Genomic DNA, 20266 nt, shown 5'->3' on the forward strand with positions numbered 1-20266 from the left:
CCTTTATTTTGAGAAAAATGTTTCTCTAAGGAAGACTTCAAAGTCTTGCTTATGAGAATTCCAAAGAAAGATTTTTTTCCTTAAAAAGGTAATTCTGGGCCACCACTCCACTGCCTGGAGTAATTTACCTTGAGTATTTTTGAAAAGAAAAGGATCATCCTGATATCTTCATTTAGGACTTGTCCATTCCTGATGAACCCAGCGGTTTACACTCACCACAGAATTGTTAATACTGCTTTTGAATTTAATATGGAGCGTACTGTTAAGGTTTTTGATATTTGGTATGGAATGATCTATGTCCTATTGTGTACCTCAATTTCCCTAATCTTTTTCTGATGGTCTGAACCTATAGCTAAAGACCCATTTAAGCACGTTTATGTATACACGATTTAGTCTATTCAAGTTCTTTAATGCTCATTGGGTCCATGTCTTGTAGTTGACTATAATATCTTATAGTTGAAGGCCCTGAACTCCTGCCAGGAACATCTTATCTTTATACTTACAGAATGCTTTGTAAGCACACTGAAACGATCTAAGAGCGAAGAGGAAATTAAAGCAGTGCCTTTGGGTTTTGAAATTGTGGTGTCCCCCCTCCCCCACCCCCGCCTCCGAACCCAGTTTGTTACCCAGTACACATGTATATGACTTAACCGAAACTTCCACGGAACAATACTTATTCCACTACCCGAGATGCCCCTGAGATTTCATACTCTACCTCACAGAAAACAAAGACTACCTCCCGCACCCGCACTTGCACTTCTTCCTGGCAGAAAGCTCGTAAATTGATTTCACGAACCACTAAAGAGTCGTTAAAGGAAGACTGAAAAACACGTGTTTCCGCTGCTTCTGTCAGTCCTTCCGAAACGCGGCACTTCCACCTCCGAGGGCAGCGGCCCGCGGATTCGTCACTAAGCAGCAAGCTTCCTCCCAGGAGGACAGACTGCTTTCCTTCAGGGAAGCAGCAGCACTGCACTAACCCCCAGCCCCGACTCGGTGGATCACTCAGTACTCGACTCAATTCCCTACCCTCGCGCTTCTTCGAAGTCTGTACCGCCCCCTTTATCTGTCCTCGGCGAATTTAATTTCTCCCCTGAGAAATGGGCAGAGCGCCGAAATATCGATGCTTCTTCCATGCCCACAGAGCCGCCATTTTTTGGCGGAGGAGAAACACATGTAGGAGCGGTAGAGGTTCGACGGGATGTTGACTGGGTTTTGCTTCTCTTTCCAGTACCACGGGAAAGGGGTGGAAGAACCCACCCGGGCTCTTCCTCCGGCTGCGTCTCCGGAATGAGACCTCAGCGCCCGCGCGACACAGCCCCACCTCTCCGAGAGTGAGTGGCGGGCGGCCACACAGCGCCCGTGCGCCCGTGCGCGCCCCCGCACGTTCTCCGCTGTCAGTTACCCCGCGCGCTCCCGCCGGTGCGCGCCGTTCCCCGCGCGCCCTCGCCCCTCCCCCGTCCCTCCCCCGCCCGGCCTGGTGCTCGGCGCAGACTCGCTTGTTTTCTTTCTGCAGGAGCCCTAGGAGAGGCCGAGGCCGAGAAGATGCCTGGGAAGCTGAAGGTGAAAATCGTGGCCGGGCGCCATTTGCCAGTGATGGACCGAGCTAGTGACCTGACTGATGCCTTCGTGGAGGTTGGTGCAAGGTCCTGCCCCTAAAAACACAGGAGGCGCCAAGCCCTGTGAAGGATCCTACCCGCCTCGCCACCAGCCCCTCAACCCTTTCGACTGTCCTCCTCCCTGCTGTGTGTGTTCAGCCCTCCCTCGAGGGATGACCACCTGGATTGCAGCCCATGTGATGGGTACACGGCTTGCGGGCGCCCGCGGCACACCCAGCCGCGCAGGGAGGCTGTTACTGCTCTGCATGCTGGGGTGACCCGATGTCAGGACTTACAATAGGCCACCTGCCAGTCAGGAGATCCCAAGGCGTGACTGCGCGGCGACGCAAACACACACCCAAACACAAACACGCACACACATCCTTCTTTAGGGGAAGGGTGACTCTCCACACCAGAGTGGCGGAGATTATTACTAAGAATGTAGATATAACCCTTTGCGAGCCTTTGGAGACCTAGTAGATGGAGAGAGCTACTCTTTAGAGTAATATTTTCTGAATCATCAATGTAAGTTCTAAAATACAACGGAAACTATTGCATAGACCGGTAGATTTGATGAGCTGTTGCAGAGTAGTTTATTGTCTTCAAGTAGGAAGTCAATTAAGTGCCTTGGGTTGAAATTGCAAAATTGTTTTTTTAAATCTAATGATTAGATTAAAATCATGTAAATTAGCACAGGCCTAGGGCCGGGAAAGTAATAATGCAGCGTTTGAAAGAAGCCAAGTAAAAATTGTACTAAAAATTATATTATGATGAGCCAGAGCATAAGAGCAATATTCATTTGGGCTATTATTGCTTACAGTTGATTGATAAATGGTAATATACAGCCAGATTTCATCTTTATATAGAATAATGTTCATGTTCCCTGAAGGTTCTCTTACCTAATCACTACACCCCCACCCACCATTGTTATGGTAAGTCTTAATCCCAACTTTATTTTCATTTGAGAAACAGTTACTGATGTGCACTTGGGCCAGATATTAGGTAATGAGAATACACAGATAACCAATGCATAGTTCTCGTGTTCAAGTATTTCAGGGACTGCCACATACAGCTTACATTAATAACTAATAAATTTCATGTATTGAGTCTCATTATTGCCAGGAATGTGCCAAGTACTTTGTAATTCTTAGCTCTTAGGACAGTCCTATAATAGGGGTATTGTTATTGACAGTATCACAGAGGGGGAAACTGAGTCCTAGGGGGGTTAAATGACTTGTTAAAAGATCTTGTTAAGTCTCCAAAGCCTGTTGATCAGTTCTCTTAACCATGTTACTAATACTGCCTCTCTAGACAAAGTGATGGGTGTTATAGAATATGGAAACTGAATTCTGACTCTGAAGGTCCAGAAAACTAAGAAAGTGACTTTGAGCTGGGCCTTGAAGAACACCTGGGATTTTATCAAATAGAGGGACATCAACGGCAAAGGCACACAATGATTTGTGGTATGTTCAAGGAATCTTCTTAGTTTGGGATGTGTCTGAAATAAAGAGGCATTTGTGGGGAGTAGGGTTGTAGGAGATGAGACTGGAAAGGAAGATTGGGGTGAAGTTTCAATTTCTATACTAAATAATTTTACTTTAATGTTATAAGCAGGAGTAGGCCAGGAGATCTTCTTAAAGCAGAAATAAAATAAGATCGTGTTTTCATTATTTTGTTTCTGTATGGTATGACCCTGATGGTGATGTGGTTGATGGTTTGGATAGATGAGAAATGAGGCAGGCAGATCACTTAAGAAGGTTGTAAAATTGTCCCGGCATTGTGCACACAGTGAGTATTAGAAATGGGAAAGGGTTGGAGGAGAAACATTTGAGTGACATTTCTTGGGTAAACAACTTGCTGAGTGATTTTTGCTGGTGAGAGAGTGGGTGGATTCAATGGTGATTCATTAATCCCTTCTTTCAACAAATAGTTGATGAGTGTCTGCTATTTGCCAGGTCCTGTGCTAGGCACTCATCTAGCTGCATATACAATGGTGAGCAAAACAGACTTGGTTCCTGCCTTTATGGAATGTATATTTTGGTGGGAGAGATGTTAAAAATGTAAATAAATGATTAAATATATATAATTACAAGTTGTGAGGAGTATCATGAAAGAAAAAAATAGAGAAAACAGGCAGTGTTTACTTTTGGTTGAGTGGTCCGGGGAGGCCTCTGAGGAAGTGTCAGTCAAGCAAAGACCTGCAGGATGAGAAGGAGCCAGCTGGTCCAAGGAGTATAATTGTGTGAGTAGGGGAGGGGTAGGGCAGAAGAGAGGCTGGAGAAGAGAGTCAGGTAAAGAGAAGATCTGAGGAGATTTCTTATGTTTTGGCAAGTGAAGGAAGCCATGTGTGGCTGGCACGTGGTGAGAGAGAGAGAGTGGTATGAGATAAGGTTGGAGTGTTGTCAAGGACAGAATCTTGCAGGGCCCTGGAGGCCATGATTAATAGTTTGGATCTTATTCTAAATTCAATAGGAAGCATTTATTAAGATGAATATTTTTGTTTCTGTGTGGAGAGTAGATTGGAGAGGGAAGAGCAGAAGCTGGAGGCGTATTAGGAGGTTCTGTAATAGTTCAAATAAGGGCCAAGGTAATGGTTTTGGAAATAGAAGTGGATGGATTCCAGATTTGCTTTGGAGATAGACTCTAGAGGATTTGTTGGTAGATTGGAGTAGGGGAGCAGGGAAAGGGAGAATAAAAGATGACTCTTAACTCCCTGGAGTCATTGGGGTCACTTCCTGAAACTCCCCTGATGTGGGGGTGGTAGGGATAGAGGGATGATAGAGATAGATTGAGGAGGTGCAGAATCAAGACCCATTGGGCATGACAGGTTTGAGATGTCCTTAGGACCTATAATTGGAGTTTTCCAGGAGACAGCTGGATTTGTGAATATGATGTTCAGAAGAGAGGTCTAAGTTAAAGATGAGCTTACACAGGCCAGTGCTTCTCAACCCTGTGGGACCTAATGCTCCCTTTTTATATAATAAGTATTTTATAATCTAACCTTTACCATTCTGGTATGATACAACTAGAAAATATAACTTACATACTCACAATTTAGAAAAATCAGTACAATGTTCAAACTGTAATAAGACAGAGAAATAAAAGTAGTTTTTAATATGTATTTCAGTATGGAGGTACTTGTTAATGACTATAGGAGGAGGCATTATGAAGTAATCAGATTGAGTCAAAATCATTGAGTCTTTGTATAATTAGGAACTTTACTGGGCCCTGGGAGATATGGCAATGAATAAAATAAAAATTTCTTTATTCATGGAACTTACATTTTAGTAGGGGGATGGAATTCATAAAGAAGATAATTAAGTAAAAGGTGTGGTATGTTAGATGGTGAGAAGTATAAGTAAAAGGTGTGGTATGTTAGATGGTGAGAAGTACCCCATATGGAGAAAAATAAAGCAGGGAAGGGTGATAGGGAGTCCCTCAGTTACATGTAAAGTCACGTGAATGTGACTTCCTTGCTCAGGGAATTGCAGTTGTGTAGTTTTGGCATCTCAGATACCATAGCCTTCATTGGCATTGGGTATTTGATAGTAAAGATCTCATGGTTGCATTAAACAAACATACAAAAACAAAATTTTAGGAAAACAGAAAAGGCTAGAGTATGTATATTGCCAAAATTGAGATGATTTCCCATCTACTAAAGAACCAGTTTATTCAGTCTTATTTAATTCAAAGGGGATTTTATTACTCAGCAACTAAGTAAATGTCTGAACACAATAGTATGGATTTACACTCGGTTAAAAAATCTAGGATTATAACTGAGATACCTTGAGTAAAGTAGAGGCATTTTCTTTCCCTACTTATTAGCCAACTTATAGTCAATTCATGACAGCATTGTAAACTAAACAAAGCAGAATTGTCCCTTGATTACATGATGGCTGTATTTCTTGAAAACTATGTGTTTAAAAACCATAAAATACTTTTATCTGTAAAACTGAGTTAGGTTCTAGGTAGTTTTTTTTTTTTCCCCTGCTTTTCTTAGCTGCTTGATTATCTGGTGGGGCATTTGACAGTAATGACATGTAACAAGTCTTTGTTGTTTGCGATTTTCTCTTACAATGAGGACATCTAGCTTCTCTGGCCCTTCCCCTCATAAACACTCCTAGACATTTCTGAAGTTCCCTTGGGAATTGGTTCTGTCCCTTTTGCAACCTCTGACTTAGGGGAAAAAGAAGAGGGATAGATCTTTGAGGAAACTTGGCATTAAGAGGTCTATTAGAAGAGGATGACTTAGGGAAAGAAACTGAGATTGTCAACCACTGAATGGGAGAAAAATTGGGAAGGTAATATCTCAGAAGGCAAGAAAGGATTGTTTCTAGAAAGAGGAAGTCTTCACTGTCAAATGGCACTGAGAGGCCAAGTAAGAGGGCAGAGAAATCATTGGATTGGACAACATGGAGGTTGTTACTGATCCTGACAGGAGGAGTGTTGTGATTGAAGCCTGTACTGTAGTGAGTTAAAGAGGGTTAAAATACATGAGTAGTGAGGATGTAGAAACAGCATAAAGAGGCACTGTTTCAAGAAATATGGCTATGAAGAGGAGAGGAGAAATATTGTGGTATTTGGGGGAGTATTTAGCTATTAGTACTTAAAAAAATAATGTTAGAAGGTACTAGAATATAATTGCATACTGATAGGAATAATCCGGAAGAAATGGACAAATTAATGCAGGAAAAAGGGGATAACGAGGGATTACAATATAATGAAGGACTAAATTGTGTGATGCAGACTGGAAGTACTTAATAAGCTCCTAGGAGAGGAAGATAATGAAGCCTGGGCTAGTCAGGAGAAATATTTGTGCTGGGCTTAAAGGATGGTAAAATTTGGATAGGTAGAGAGAATAAAGGGGAATTTTTCAGGTGAATAGGACAAACTTGGTAAAAGCAAAAGAGGAAGCAGAAACATGAGATTAAAGGGAGGGTTCTTTTTGAATGGGAGTAGGAAATAAATTTGACTAGGTAAGGGGGTTACATAGTAATGAATGGTCTGAAAACAAGAAAGAGAAGTCTCAACAGTAGAGGTTCTTTTAACCAACTTCCCTGCTACTTGCTGCAGTCACCAGTGCTCTGTAGTCCTTCCATAAAGCTAATTCTCTGATACCCCTCTACCATTAGACTGTCCCCCATGTGCCTGTGGCTGTTTTTCCCATCAGTTAGTTGATAGGCTTTACCAAGAAGCAGTTATCTTTATTCCCAAACCTGTTTATGCCAATTGTGTTTGTTGTAATTTATTTATACATTGTTTAAATCAGTGAAATGAGTATGAAAACAGTGCCATGTGAAGGCTTAATGCAAACAGTTACTAAAAATTGCTCTCAAATTAGATGAAGAAAAGATTGTAAAAAATCTAGCATTCATATTTCTTTACACGTTTTCAAGTTGTACCACCGCATTAAAGAAACCCAAACCAGAAATCACAGATGATATATTATGGTTGTAGCATATGCCCAAAAAGATGATTGGGAACTCTAAACATTGGACCCTTACTCAAAGAAGAGGTCTTAGCTTTATATTAGAAGGCCGAGGAATAAATATGTGTCTGTTTTATCTAAAGTGTTTTTTTATTGATTCTCTTCTTTAACCAAGTTACTTGATTAACTTATTGAGTACTGATCCTAATTGCTTTGATTAAGAGAATTTCCACTGTATAAGATGTGAGGAGTTTAGGGAGCCAGAGAAGGCCAAGTAATAGTTAAAGATTATTTTTGCAAAAATCTCCAGACTGCGTAACATAGGTCCTATTCAAGAGAAGCATCAATGGAAATATATCCCAATATTAATGTCTATTTATAAGCCACTTGGCTAAACAAAATTGTCATTTTCTGTTTATCCAGGAGACTTTGAAAGAAAAGGGAGAGGAAAGGAAATTAATACTTAATGAATATTTTCTATGTATGTCTCTACATGCATTATCTCATGTAATGCTCAGACAGTAATCCCCCTTTTCAGAGGAGGAAACAGACTTAATTAAATAGCAGATTAAATAACTTTCTTATGGTAATTTATCTAATAAGTAGGGAAAGAAAATGCCTCTGCTTTACTCAAGGTATCTCAATTATAATCCCAGATTTTTCTTTAACAAAGTTGTAAATCCATACTATTGTGTTCAGACATTTATTTAGTTGCTTAGTAATAAAATCCCCTTTGAATTAAATAAGACTGAATAAACTGGTTCTTCTTTAGTAGAAGGGAAATCATCTCAATTTTGGTAAAATACACACTTTAGCTAGCCTTTTTTGTTTTTTGTATGTATGTTTGTATGTATGTATGTTTAATGCAATTTGGGAAAGACAGTATACTGGGACAAAAACTGAAGAGGGCTCTGAATTCTTATCTTAAAAAAGATATGCTGTTTTTGGCAGTAGAGCTAAAACCCTTAACTGTATTTGATTTTTGAATGGTTTATAAACCCTAGCAACATTTTACTTCAAATAAAACAATTTTTTAGATAAATTAAACAGTAAATATTTCCTTGATGCTTTGAACACCAAAATATAACATAATGCAAATTAAATTAGTAACTAAGCAGTACCTCTCTTCTCTTCCCAGGTTTTTTTTCCCTCATTCCGTTTTGTTTCTTTAACTTTGGTGATTTAAAATTTGAGAAGGTACTCAAGTAATATATGAATCCCTCCCATTATGAAAGGTTCAAACTACTTGGAAGTAAAGCTTGAAAGCCTCTTACATCCTACTATATTCCCTACTCCTTATCATCCCTTGGTCAAAGATGACTGCTGTCAGTACTTGGGCTGTTGTGTTCATCTTCCCCCATTAAAAAAAAAAATACTTTTACTTACACATCATATTTAAAAGAACAAATGTAATTATACATTCTGCTACTTGTTTTTTTCAGTTACTGTGTCTTTGCCATTTTCTCACAACTGTACATATATATACTGTATATATGTATCTACTCCATTCTTTGTAGGGATGTATGTGATTCATTTAACCACATTCCTGTTGAATGAATATTTATTTTTTTTTTGTATATCTTTTAGGAGTTGTGGGGGTGGTGATCATGTGAAAGTACTACTCTAGGATATATTATTGAAAGTAGATATTAAAGTCTGTAATTTCAATCAAAATAAAGTTACTGTCATTTGAATTGTATTTGAATTTTTGATGTTTCTGAATTTTAAAATAAAAAGTGACTAATATATGTACATGGTTCAGAATTCAAAAGGTGCAAAAGAGGTCAGGCTCCCTCTCACCTCTTTTCCTTAACCAAACTGTTCTGCTCTTTCTAGTGGCCACTGTTACCGTGTATCCTCCTAGAAATAATCTGTGTCTATATAGGCATAAATCATAACATTTTTCCCCCACCCCAAAGAATGCCATAGACACTGTTCTGTACTAGAAAGATGTATCTTCATGTTCTTCTGTATCAGTGTGTGGAGAGCCAGTTTCATTCTTTTATTTAGCCTTGCGTCATACGGCTTTACCATACTTAATTTAACCAGTTCCAAATTGGTGAATATTTAGGTTGTTTCCAATCTTTTGCTACTATAATGCTGCTTGTATATGGCATTGTGCACCTCTGAATGATAAATTCCAAGAAATAGAATTGCCGAATTAAAGGATATGGGCAACTGATATTTTGATATATGTTGTCAGACTTTTCTCTGTAGAGATTGTTCTAATTTACGGTCTCCCCAGCAAAGTATGAAGGTGACTTGACAATAGGATATTTTCAAACATTTTGATCTTTACTAACCTGATAAGTAAAAATGTAGTTTTGTATCTTAGTGTCAGTAAGGTTGATCATCTTTTCATATATTTAAAAGACATCTGTATTTCCAGTTTTTTGAATTGTCTGCTTATGTCCTTTGCCCATTTTTCTACTACTCTTTAGAGACGGGGGAAATTAGCTGTTCGTAGCATTTTTGGCAAATGCTCTTTCTTAGCTTGTTATGTATCTTCTGACTTTATCATAGACTTTACCAGTCAGTACATTATTATTTTACATAAATTTTCATGATTTCTATCCTAGAATCAAACTGCTTAAGCACCAAAAATTGTTACTGTGCTTGATAAATTCAAACTGAATGATAAAATAACTAGAAAAATATACAGAAGAGAAAAAAACAATTACAGTTTTGGATACTCTGCTTTTAGAAAGTATTCTGGACTGGCTAAACAAAATATGAGTTTTTATTATACTAAAGGTAGGATTGTAAATCCAAAAGGAAATGAGATTTCATAGATTACCTAACTCAACCAGATTACTGTGTGCAAAACGATATGCTGGGGGTGTTGATGATGAAGAGGATAACTTGTAGTGAATTTTGAGTTTAGGAGAGGTACTTGATGGTATGAACTGATGGAATTAGTGGAAGAGCTTGAAGAGATCAAATTTAGGAAAGGTGAGGAAAGCTAGGAATTAGTTGCCTAGCTATTTTGTGCTTAAGCTTCCTGAACACTTGTCATAGTCCCATCTGAGGTTTCACATTCTTCATTCTTTGTCTGAAATAAGTACCAGGGATTTAGCCTGCTTACTCCTTCATTTTCATATTTACTTACTTTTGGATCTTTATGATTTAGGGCCTGACAAAATTAGCTATGAAATAAGATCGTCTCCCTAGCCAACCCCTTTCATTGTCCCTGAAGACAGCTTTAAACCCTTAAAGGATAAGGGTTTATTACTGACTACTGTGTGTGCACAGTTAAGGGATTTAAAAAAATAACAAATACAGGCAAGTTTGAAAATACAAAGAAATATGATGTTATTATATATTAATGGGCTGTAGTTCTGTATTCCCTTACTGATGTAAGAGGAAGGTCAGTTGGTCTTTTTAACCCTCTGATTTTATTTTTGCTGGTGTCCCACTTTTCCCCTCTTCTTTCTTCTGAGCCCATGTAGTGAAGGCCATACTGATTTTCCATGCTGACACAATGATTATGTTTTTAACTTCCCTTTAGGGCAGATCAAAGCAGAACAGTGGATAATCCCTTGTTCCAAGTATGTCCTATAAGCTTACTGAGACCTACCTGTACTTCCTGCCCTTTTTGTCTCAAGGGATAGTATCTTTTTCCCCCACCATGGTTAATCCTCCCTGTTGCTTGGTTGACATGAAAATTTGGTTTTATTCATATTTTTTGATATTTATGTTTGAATTATTTCTTATTTGTTTTTTAGGTAAAATTTGGTAATACTACCTTTAAAACAGATGTCTATCACAAATCACTCAATCCTCAGTGGAACTCCGAATGGTTTAAATTTGAGGTAAGTTTTTAAATGTCAGCATTTTTTAAAAATGTAATTTTATTGAGATATATTCACACACCACATAGTCTATCCAAAGTATACAATCAGTGACTCATAGTATCATCACATAGCTGTGCATTCATTTCCACAATCAGTTTTAGAACATTTTCATTGCTCCAAAATAAAGACAACAATGAAAATAAACAGGAACACCTGAACCATCCCTACCTCTTATCCCCCCCCCATTATGTATATCTATTTTGTCATTATTTTATTACTCATTTGCCCAAAAAATGGGTAAAAGGAGTGTCAGTCACAAGGTTTTCACAACCACAAGGTCACATGATAAAAGCTATGTAGTTATACAGTTATCATCAAGAATCAAGTCTATTGGATTACAGTTCAACAGATTGAGGTATTTCCTTCTAGTTATTCTAACACACTAGAAACTGAAAAGGAATATCTGTAGAATGTGTAAGAATGACCTCTCAACTCTATTTGAAATCTCTTAGCCACTGAAACTTTGTTTAATTTCTCTTTGTTCTTTTGGTCAAGAACATGTTCTCAGTCCCATGCCAGGGCCGGGCTCATCCCTGGGACTCATGTCCCACGTTGCCAGGGAGACTTACACCCCTGGGAGTCATGTCCCATGATGGGGTGGGGGTAGGGGAGAGGTAGTGAGTTTATTTGCAGAGTTGGCTGAGAGAAAGAGGCCCCATCTGAGCAACAGAAGAGATTCTCTGGCGCGACTCTTAGGCATAATTTTAAGTAGGCTTGGCTTCTCCTGTAATGCCAGCATTTTTTGAGTATTATGGAGTGACTCTTTTTCCTCAGGAGTGATATGAGTACCTATTATTTCAGAGATAGTAGATTTCCTACCTCATAAACACATTTCCTTTTCTGCTTAATTTAGAATATTGAGTTTTAAAACATGACATTGCAGTTAAAATATAGTATGTTAATATAACACAAATGGAAAAATACACTATTTCAAGTGTATCATTATTCTAGTAGTTTTCTCTGGATTTTATCATATACCAAAAATCACTTAAGAACAAGATACAGATTTTTTTAGCTGTTTCCAAAATGCCAGTATGTATTTTTGAAAAAGGCTCAATACTGTCCATTTATCTATTGTGCATTTTAAAACTACATTAGTAAAGTAAAAATATGCAATATATGAGTCAGAAAGCAACAGAATAACTTATTGTTTACATGATTTCAGTCCAAATTAGAGTTACAAAGTGTATCTTCAGTGCTCTAATAAAACATTCGAATACTTATGGCTTTTTCTTTTGTCTAAAGCTAGAAATGGTTAAGAACAAATGATTTTGGTCAATTACATTGCTATTGGAATGGAAGGAAGAGGCCATCTATGTGTGTTAGAGTAGTTTTCATGATACTAAGAAATTAATATGTAAGTAAATGGAAATTTCGTTTTGTTGACACAATACTGGTAACTAAAGTTACCAACCATATCCCTTAAAAATTAGTAAGTTACTATTTTAACTATTACTTCTGATAATAGTGTGTATATATATATATGGTGTGAAAAAATGTGCTGAAAGTGTGTATTTATAGTTAACATTAGTTAAATGCTTTCTTTTAAACCTTATTTATCTGTTTTGAATTGCATTGTACAAGTATAGCAGTATTATGATCACTCAAAATAATGGCTTAAACAAAAGATGTTTAGTTTTCTCTCATGTAAAAGAGGTGTTGAACCAGGCAGTATAGGCTAGTATGAAATATTTGGGACCCAAGACCCCTCTGTCTCCATTATCTGTAGCCCATTGCCTCTATACAAAGTCACTTTAGGCCCCAGACTACCAGCTGGAGTTCCACTGATGACTTCAGTGTCTAAGCAGGAAGGAGTTAGGGTGAGTGGAAAGGGGTGAGTGTGAGTTAAAATTGTATACATTTTAGCTAAGCAAGCCCTCTTTAAGTAGTTTTACCCCACCTTACCTAGTTTTATGTAATATCTTGTACTCCATTAGCTGGAAGGGAGGCTAGGAAATGTAATCTTTTAGTTGGTAGTTTTGCTGTCCAGTTAAAAATTTTAAACATTTAAAAAATTTCTGAAATCTTAATTTTTGGTATTTCATAATTGGAAAAGGTCTGAATCTATTCAATATTCTTAGTTATTTTGTTATAATTAATTCCTAAATTTATGTAGATTATTAGTATTGTTAGCTATCTGTCTCTCTAAATAAATATCAAAAACTATTTCCGGTTCACTTAGCATAGAGCTCTATAATTTCAGGGGAAGATTCGTTGGTGTAGCATAAGAGAGATGGTAGTACTCAAAGATGAATAAAGAAGTGGTTGAAAACCACAAGTGTATTGATGGATTTAGAAATTGGAAGGAGGTCTTTGGAGGAATGGTTAATGGCTTGATTTATGATTCTTTTGTTTTATTAAATGTGTAGATAACATGGTAGTGGTAGAGAGAATGATCTCAGATGACAGACAGTTCAAAATGGAGTGGGATTCAAAATGATTATTTTAAACTTTTATAAGAAAAATTTCAAACATGCAAAAATAGTTTAGTATAATGAACTTCTGACTATCCATCATCCACCTTTAACAGTTGTCTTAATTCTGCTGTTTTTGTTTCACCTATTAACCCCTTCCCTCAGTTTTTTTTTCAGTACCATTTGAAGGCAAAATCAAGATGTTATGAAATTTCACTCATAAATTCTTTTTTTAATTAAAAAATTTTTATTAGCGCAATTGTAGGTTTACAGAACAATCACACATAAAATACAGAATTCCCGCATACCACCCCACTACCAACACTTGCATTGGTGTGGAAAATTCGTTTTAATTGATAACACTTTTTTTTAAATTCTGTTTTTTTACAGTATTTACATTTGTTACAATTGATGAAAGATTACTAAAGTATTACTGTAACTATTGTCCATAGTTTACACAGGGGTATTTTTCCCCCATATTCCTGACATATTATTATTATTTTTTATGCATGTCTGTATTTTATTACTTATCTACCTATACACTGGATAAAGGGAGTGTTAATCATAAGGTTTCTACAATCACAAGATAAAAGCTATATAGTTACACAATCATTATCAAAGATCAAGGCTGGTAATTATTGTATAACTATATAGCTTTTATACTGGATTACAGTTCAACAATTTCAGGTAGTTTCTTCTGGCTATTCTGATACACTAGAAACTAAAAAGAAACATCCATATAATGTCACTCATGAATTCTTAATTTTGAATTAACTCTTTCAGAGGACTCCCTTTTTATGGAAAAAAAACCACTTCAAATTACATTATCACACCAATGATATCAACAATAATTCCTTATGTAGAATATTAAGTATTCAAAATAATCTTCATAAACTGGATTGCTAGCCTAAAATCAACAAGAAGTTAAACAGGGTTTAAAGAAAGGCGTAATGTTTTATATTTAAGCTTAAAAAATTAATTATAGTATGATGGTTGCAGAGATACCACTTGACCAAATCATACGTAAGGAAGATTTAGAAATCTTAGTTAACCACCAACTCACAGTTTGAATTACCAGTATGTTATGTCTGCTGTAAAGACAAACAGTCACAGAGGTCATTTTAAAAGTGTATTTTGATCATAGAAAATACTAATCCTTTTGTCCATTCTAGCCACTACGTTTTATGAAGGATACTGGCAAACTGGCTACTATGTGATATTCAGAGAATGACAGTCAAATAGTGAACTTATCGTCCATGAGGGAGAAATGTTTTTTTTGTGTGTGTGTTTTTTTTTGTTTTTTGTTTTTTTGGCTTTGTTCTTCATTGTAGCCCCTGTGTTTGACACAGTGCCTGGCATATGACAACATGACAGGTACTTGATAATGAGCGAATAAAAGGTGAGAGGCCAGACATTTATTTCAGGATAATGTATATACTAAAAGTTTTAATTCATGAACTTAAATTCTTTTTTCTTACCGATCATAGCTTACCTTTGCATATAGTTTTATTCTCTGAAATTGTCCTTAGAAATTTTGGCATCATTTCGGTCATTAGCATCGTTATTGTCTTTAGGAATATGTGGACTCTATTACAACATTCCTTAACATTTTTGCTAGATACCATATAGAGAGTACTACAACAGAATAATGTGTAGAAAAGGAGTTAAAACCTTTTCATGTGTGTTTATCTCCTTACCTTTGTACTTTGAGGTATACTTACTTTTTCCTTCAGAAATGTGTTACCTTGTTTCGAAAAAGTGGTTTTGGTGTTAATCCCTCTCTACCTTTGAACTTGAAGATAAGTCTGTTAAGTTTTTTTCTCCACAAAGAAGTCATTGAAATTTGGTGTGTATATACATTTGTGATAATTAGTGTTTTAAAATGGTAAGATTTAACTTTTAAAGTATACTTTTAGGTGGATGATGAAGATTTACAGGATGAACCTCTACAAATCACAGTTCTTGACCATGATACTTACAGTGCAAATGATGCCATTGGTAAAGTGTACATTGATATTGATCCTTTACTCTATAGTGAAGCTGCAACTGTCATCTCAGGATGGTTTCCAATTTATGACACCATACATGGTAAGAACTAATAATTTAAGAAAATAAATCATAATCTTTTTGACTTATCATTAAAGACTATTGTGTTGTATTTTTTAAAACATTTTTTATTGTGAAATTTAACATATATACAGAAAAGTGATACATTTCAAAATACAGTTTAATAGGTAGTTATAGAGCAAATTTCAAAGTATTGAATGGGTTACAGTTCCACAGTTTCAGTTATTTCCTTCTAGCTATTCTAATACAGTAGAGACTAAAAAGAAATACCTATGTAATGATTCAGTAGTCATAATCCTGTGTTAAATCATATCTTATCTGTTGCTCCTCCTCCCTCTCATTTCATCACTGTCTCAATCATCAGAGATATCTGGGCAATGACCACTCTAACTTGTTCATATTGAAAAGGGATGTCGACATTATGGGGAACGGGGATGTGGCTGGTTGATGTTCTTGAAGAGGCTGGTGCCTCTGGGTTTCAGGACTTATCTGGCATAGTAACAATCTGGAGGTTTTAAGTGTCTGAAGAATAAACTTTAGAGTGAAACTTCTATAGAGTCTCAGATGGAGACCTGGGTATTCTTTAGGGTGTATGGGAATACTATTGGTTGGGGCTTGACATACTGTGGCAATTTGCAATATCTAGCTGATAACCTCCAGAATGACCTCTTGACTCTATTTGAAATCTCTCAGCCACTGAAACCTTATTTTGTTACATTTCTTTTCCCTCTTTTGGTCAAGAAGACTCTCTCTTTCCCATTACGCCAGGGCCGGGCTCATCCCTGGGAGCCATGTCCCACATGGCCAGGGAGACTCACTCCCCTGGGAGTCATGTCCTATGTAGGGGGAAGGTAATGAATTTATTTGCAGAGTTGGGTTTAGACAGAGAGAGGCCATATCTGAGCAACAAAAGAGGTTCTCTGGAAGTGACTCTTAAGCTTAATTATAGGTGACTTAGCCTCCCCTTTACAGAAGCAAGTTTTATAAGAGCAAGCCTCAAGATTGAGGGTTTGACTTATTAAGTAGGGGGTCCCTGATTTCACATAGCATATATTCTATCCAGCATATTAATAGTCAGTGTCTCACATTATCCTCACTTAGTTGTACAGTCATCATTTCCAATTTTAGACAATTATCATAACCCCAGACACCCTGTAACTCTTATGCCACCCACCCCCAGTTATTTACCCCCAGTATTGGTGTGGTACTAGTAAGGTATTCCTATTAAATATAGTCCATAGCATGCAATAGGTAGTTTTTCCCATATACTACTCTTGTTAACTCTGTACAAGTGTCATACCTTTGAAGTAGATGGTGCAAGAACTTTTTTATATTTGTAGTGCTAATCTCTGAGATACATGACTTAAAACAACCCCTTTCAATCATGTTCACCTTCAATACAGCACTGTTACCTATAATCCTGTTAACAAACTGTCACCACCGCTGTCCATTCCCATACCTTTACGTTCAACCTCATTGGCACCTCTGTACATATTATGTGACCACTCCACCTTCTTTAGCTTCTGTTTATCTCTAGGTCCCCTGTATTTTACATTTTAAGACTGATTTTACATTATCTAGGGGGTTTATATTAGTGGTAACATAAAATATCTCTCTTTTTTGTGTCTGGCTTATTTCACTCAACATTATGTCCTCAAGGTTCATCCATGCTGCCGCATGTTTCAGGGCTTCATTCCTTCTTTCCACTGCATAATATTCCATCATATGTATATACCACATTTTGTTTATCTGCTCATCTGTTTAAGGACACTTGGATTGTTTCCATCGTTTTAACAGTTGTGAATAATGCTGCTATGAACATCAGTGTGCAAATGTCTGTTTATGCCACTGCTTTCAGATCGTCTGGGTATATAGTAAGTAGTGAACTTGCTGGGTTGTAGGGCAACTTGATATTTACTTTTCTGAGGAACTGCCAAACTGTTTTCCACAGCAGCTGTACCATTATACATTCCCATTAGCAGTACACAAATGTTCCACTTTCTCCACATCCTCTCCAGCATTTGTAGTTTCATGTTTGTTTAATGACAGCCAGTCTTAAAGGTGTGAGGTGATACCTCTTTTTGGTTTTCATTTGCATTTCCCTAATAGCTAATGAAGATAAACATTTTTAATCTTTTTTTTTTATTATTCAGTTTTATTGAGATATATTCACATACCATACAGTCATCCATGGTGTACAATCAGCTGTTCACAGTACCATCATATAGTTGTACATTCATCACCACAATCAATTTTTGAACATTTTCATTACTCCAAAAAGAATGAAAATAAGAATAAAAAATAAAAGTAAAAAACAACACTAAATCATTCCATCTCCCCCATCCCACCCTATTTTTCATGTAGCTTTTGTCCCCATTTTTCTAATCATCCATCCATACCCTGGATAAAGGGAATATGAGCCACAAGGTTTTCACAACTACACCGTCACACTGTGTAAGCTATATACTTACACAGTTGTCTTCAAGAATAAAGGCTACTAGGTTGTAGTTCAACAGTTTCAAGTATTTCCTTCTAGCTATTCCAATATACTAAAACCTAAAAAGGGATATCTATATAGTGCTTAAGAATGCACTCCAGAGTGACCTCTCGACTCCATTTGAGATCTTTCAGCCACTAAAACTTAATTTTGTTTCATTTCGCTTCCCCCTTCTGGTCAAGAAAATTTTCTCAATCCCCCACCAGGTTCAGATTCATCCCTGAGAGTTATGTCCTGTGTTACCAGGGAGATTTACACCCCTGGGAGTCATGTCTCACATAGGGGGGAGGGCAGTGAGTTCACCTGCTGAGTGGGCTTAGAGAGAAAGAGAGAGGCCACATCTGAGCAACAAAGAAGTTTTCTAGGGGAGACTCTTAGGCACAATTATAAGTAGGCTTAGCCTCTACTTTGCAGTAACGAGCTTCATAAGGGCAAGCCCCAAGACTGAGTGCTCAACCCACTAAATTGGTAGTCCTCAATGTTTGTGAGAATATCAGTAACAACCCAGGTGGGGATATCCAACATTTCTGTATTTTTCCCCAGTTCCTCAGGGGGTTCTGCAAATATATTTTAATTCTCTGCCCAAATTACTTTGGGATGTAGAAGAAGAACATTTTTTCATGTGCTTTTTAGCTATTTGTATTTCCTCCTTGGAAAAATGTCTATTCGTATCTTTTGCCCATTTTATAATTGGGTTGTTTGTACTTTTGTCATTGAGTTGGAGGATTTCTTTATATACACTGGATATCCGTTATCAGATGTATGGTTTTCAAATATTTTGTCCCATTGAGTTGGCTGCCTCTTCACCTTTTTGACAAAGTCCTTAGAGGTACAGAAGTATTCAATCTTGGGGAGTTCCCATTTATCTATTTTCTCTTTTGTTGCTTGTGCTTTGGATGTAAGGTTTAAGAAGCTACCTCCTATTACTAGGTCTTGAAGATGCTTCCCTCTATTGTGGTATTAGCTCTTATATTTAGTTCTTTGGATCCACTTTGAGTTAATTTTTGTATAGGATGTGAGGTAGGGGCCCTCTTTCATTCTTTTGGATATGGATATCCAGTTCTCCTAGCCCCATTTGTTGAAGAGAGTATTCTGTCCCAGTTCAGTGGATTTGGGGGCCTTGTCAAAAATCAGTTGACCCTAGATCTGTGTGTCTATTTCTGAACTCTCAACTCGATTCCATTGATCAATATGTCTGTCTTTGTGCCAATGCCATAATGTTTTGACCACTGTGTCTTTAGAGTCAGGTAGTGTAGGTCCTTGTACTTTGTTCTTTTTTTAGAATGTTTGTGGTAATTTAAGGCCCCTTTCCCTTCCAAATAAATTTGAAAACTAGCTTTCTAAGTCTGCAACTAGGTTGTTGGAATTTTAATTGGTATTGTGTTGAATCTGTAGATTAATTTGGGTAGAATTGACATCTTAACAACATTTAGCCTTCCTATTCATGACCATGGAATATCTTTCCACCTACTTAGGTCCTTTCTGATTTCTTTTAGAAAACTTTTGCAGTTTTCTGTGTAGATATCCTTTATATCCTTGGTTAAGTTTATTCCTAGATGCTTGATTTTTTGGGTTGCTTTTGTGAATGGGTTTTTTTCTTGATTGCCTCTTCAGTTAGGTCAGTACTAGTGTATAGAAACATTACTGATTTTTGCTCATTAATGTTTTATCCCACCACTTTGCTGAATTTGTTTATTAGCTCAAGTAGCTTTGTTGTTGATTTCTCAGGATTTTCCAAATACAGGATCCTATTATCTGCAAATAATGACAGTTTTACTTCTTCCTTTCTGATTTTGGATGCCTTTTATATTTTTTCTTGCCTAATTGCTCTGGCCAGAACTTCTAGCACAATGTTGAGTAATAGTGGTGACAGTGGGCATCCTTGTCTCATTCTTGGTCTTAGGGGGAAGGCTTTCAGTCCCTCACCACTGAGTACTATGCTGCTGTGGGTTTTTCTTATATGCCCTTTATCATACTGAGGAAGTTTCCTTTGATTCCTACCTTTTAAAGTCTTTTTATCAGAAAAGGATGCTGAATTTTGTTGAATGCTTTTTCAGCATCAACCAAAATGATCATATGATTTTTCCCTTTTGATTTGTTAATGTGTTGATTTGTTAATGTGTTGTATTACATTAATTGATTTTCTTATGTTGAACCACTCTTGCCTATGTAGGATAAATCCCACTTGATCATGGTATATAATTAATTTCTGTGTCTCCTCTGGCTTTTTAATTTGGTCATTTGGCATGGCCATATCTTCTTGGATTTTCATATGCTTTGTAATTTTCTGTCGCTTTCTTGGCATTTGCTTATCTTAATAAGGTTATTTTGGGAGAGATGCAAATCTAATTAGACATCTGTATTAGATTGGCAGAACAGCTATTTGCCAGAATGCACTTTTCCTGTCTTCC

General features: G+C 37.1%; 1 protein-coding gene across 11 annotated transcripts in view; it reads left to right on the top strand.

Annotated features, from left to right (window-relative positions):
- Positions 1–1160: 1160 nt before the first annotated feature.
- Positions 1161–20266, top strand: part of C2CD5 (C2 calcium dependent domain containing 5) — a 96775-nt gene continuing 77669 nt past the window's right edge. For 2 of the 11 annotated variants that reach the window (XM_037845255.1, XM_037845259.1), the window contains exons 1-4: positions 1161–1331; positions 1514–1632; positions 10749–10835; positions 15208–15379. In XM_037845255.1, the coding sequence (XP_037701183.1) occupies positions 1543–1632; positions 10749–10835; positions 15208–15379 (349 nt within the window). In that variant the 5' untranslated portion in view covers positions 1161–1331; positions 1514–1542. The remainder of the gene's footprint in view (positions 1332–1513; positions 1633–10748; positions 10836–15207; positions 15380–20266) is intronic. The other 9 variants (XM_037845258.1, XM_037845269.1, XM_037845263.1 and 6 more) reach the window with 6 other exon arrangements.

The sequence above is a fragment of the Choloepus didactylus genome, chromosome 8, assembly GCF_015220235.1.
Source record: "Choloepus didactylus isolate mChoDid1 chromosome 8, mChoDid1.pri, whole genome shotgun sequence".
NCBI lineage: Eukaryota > Metazoa > Chordata > Mammalia > Pilosa > Megalonychidae > Choloepus > Choloepus didactylus.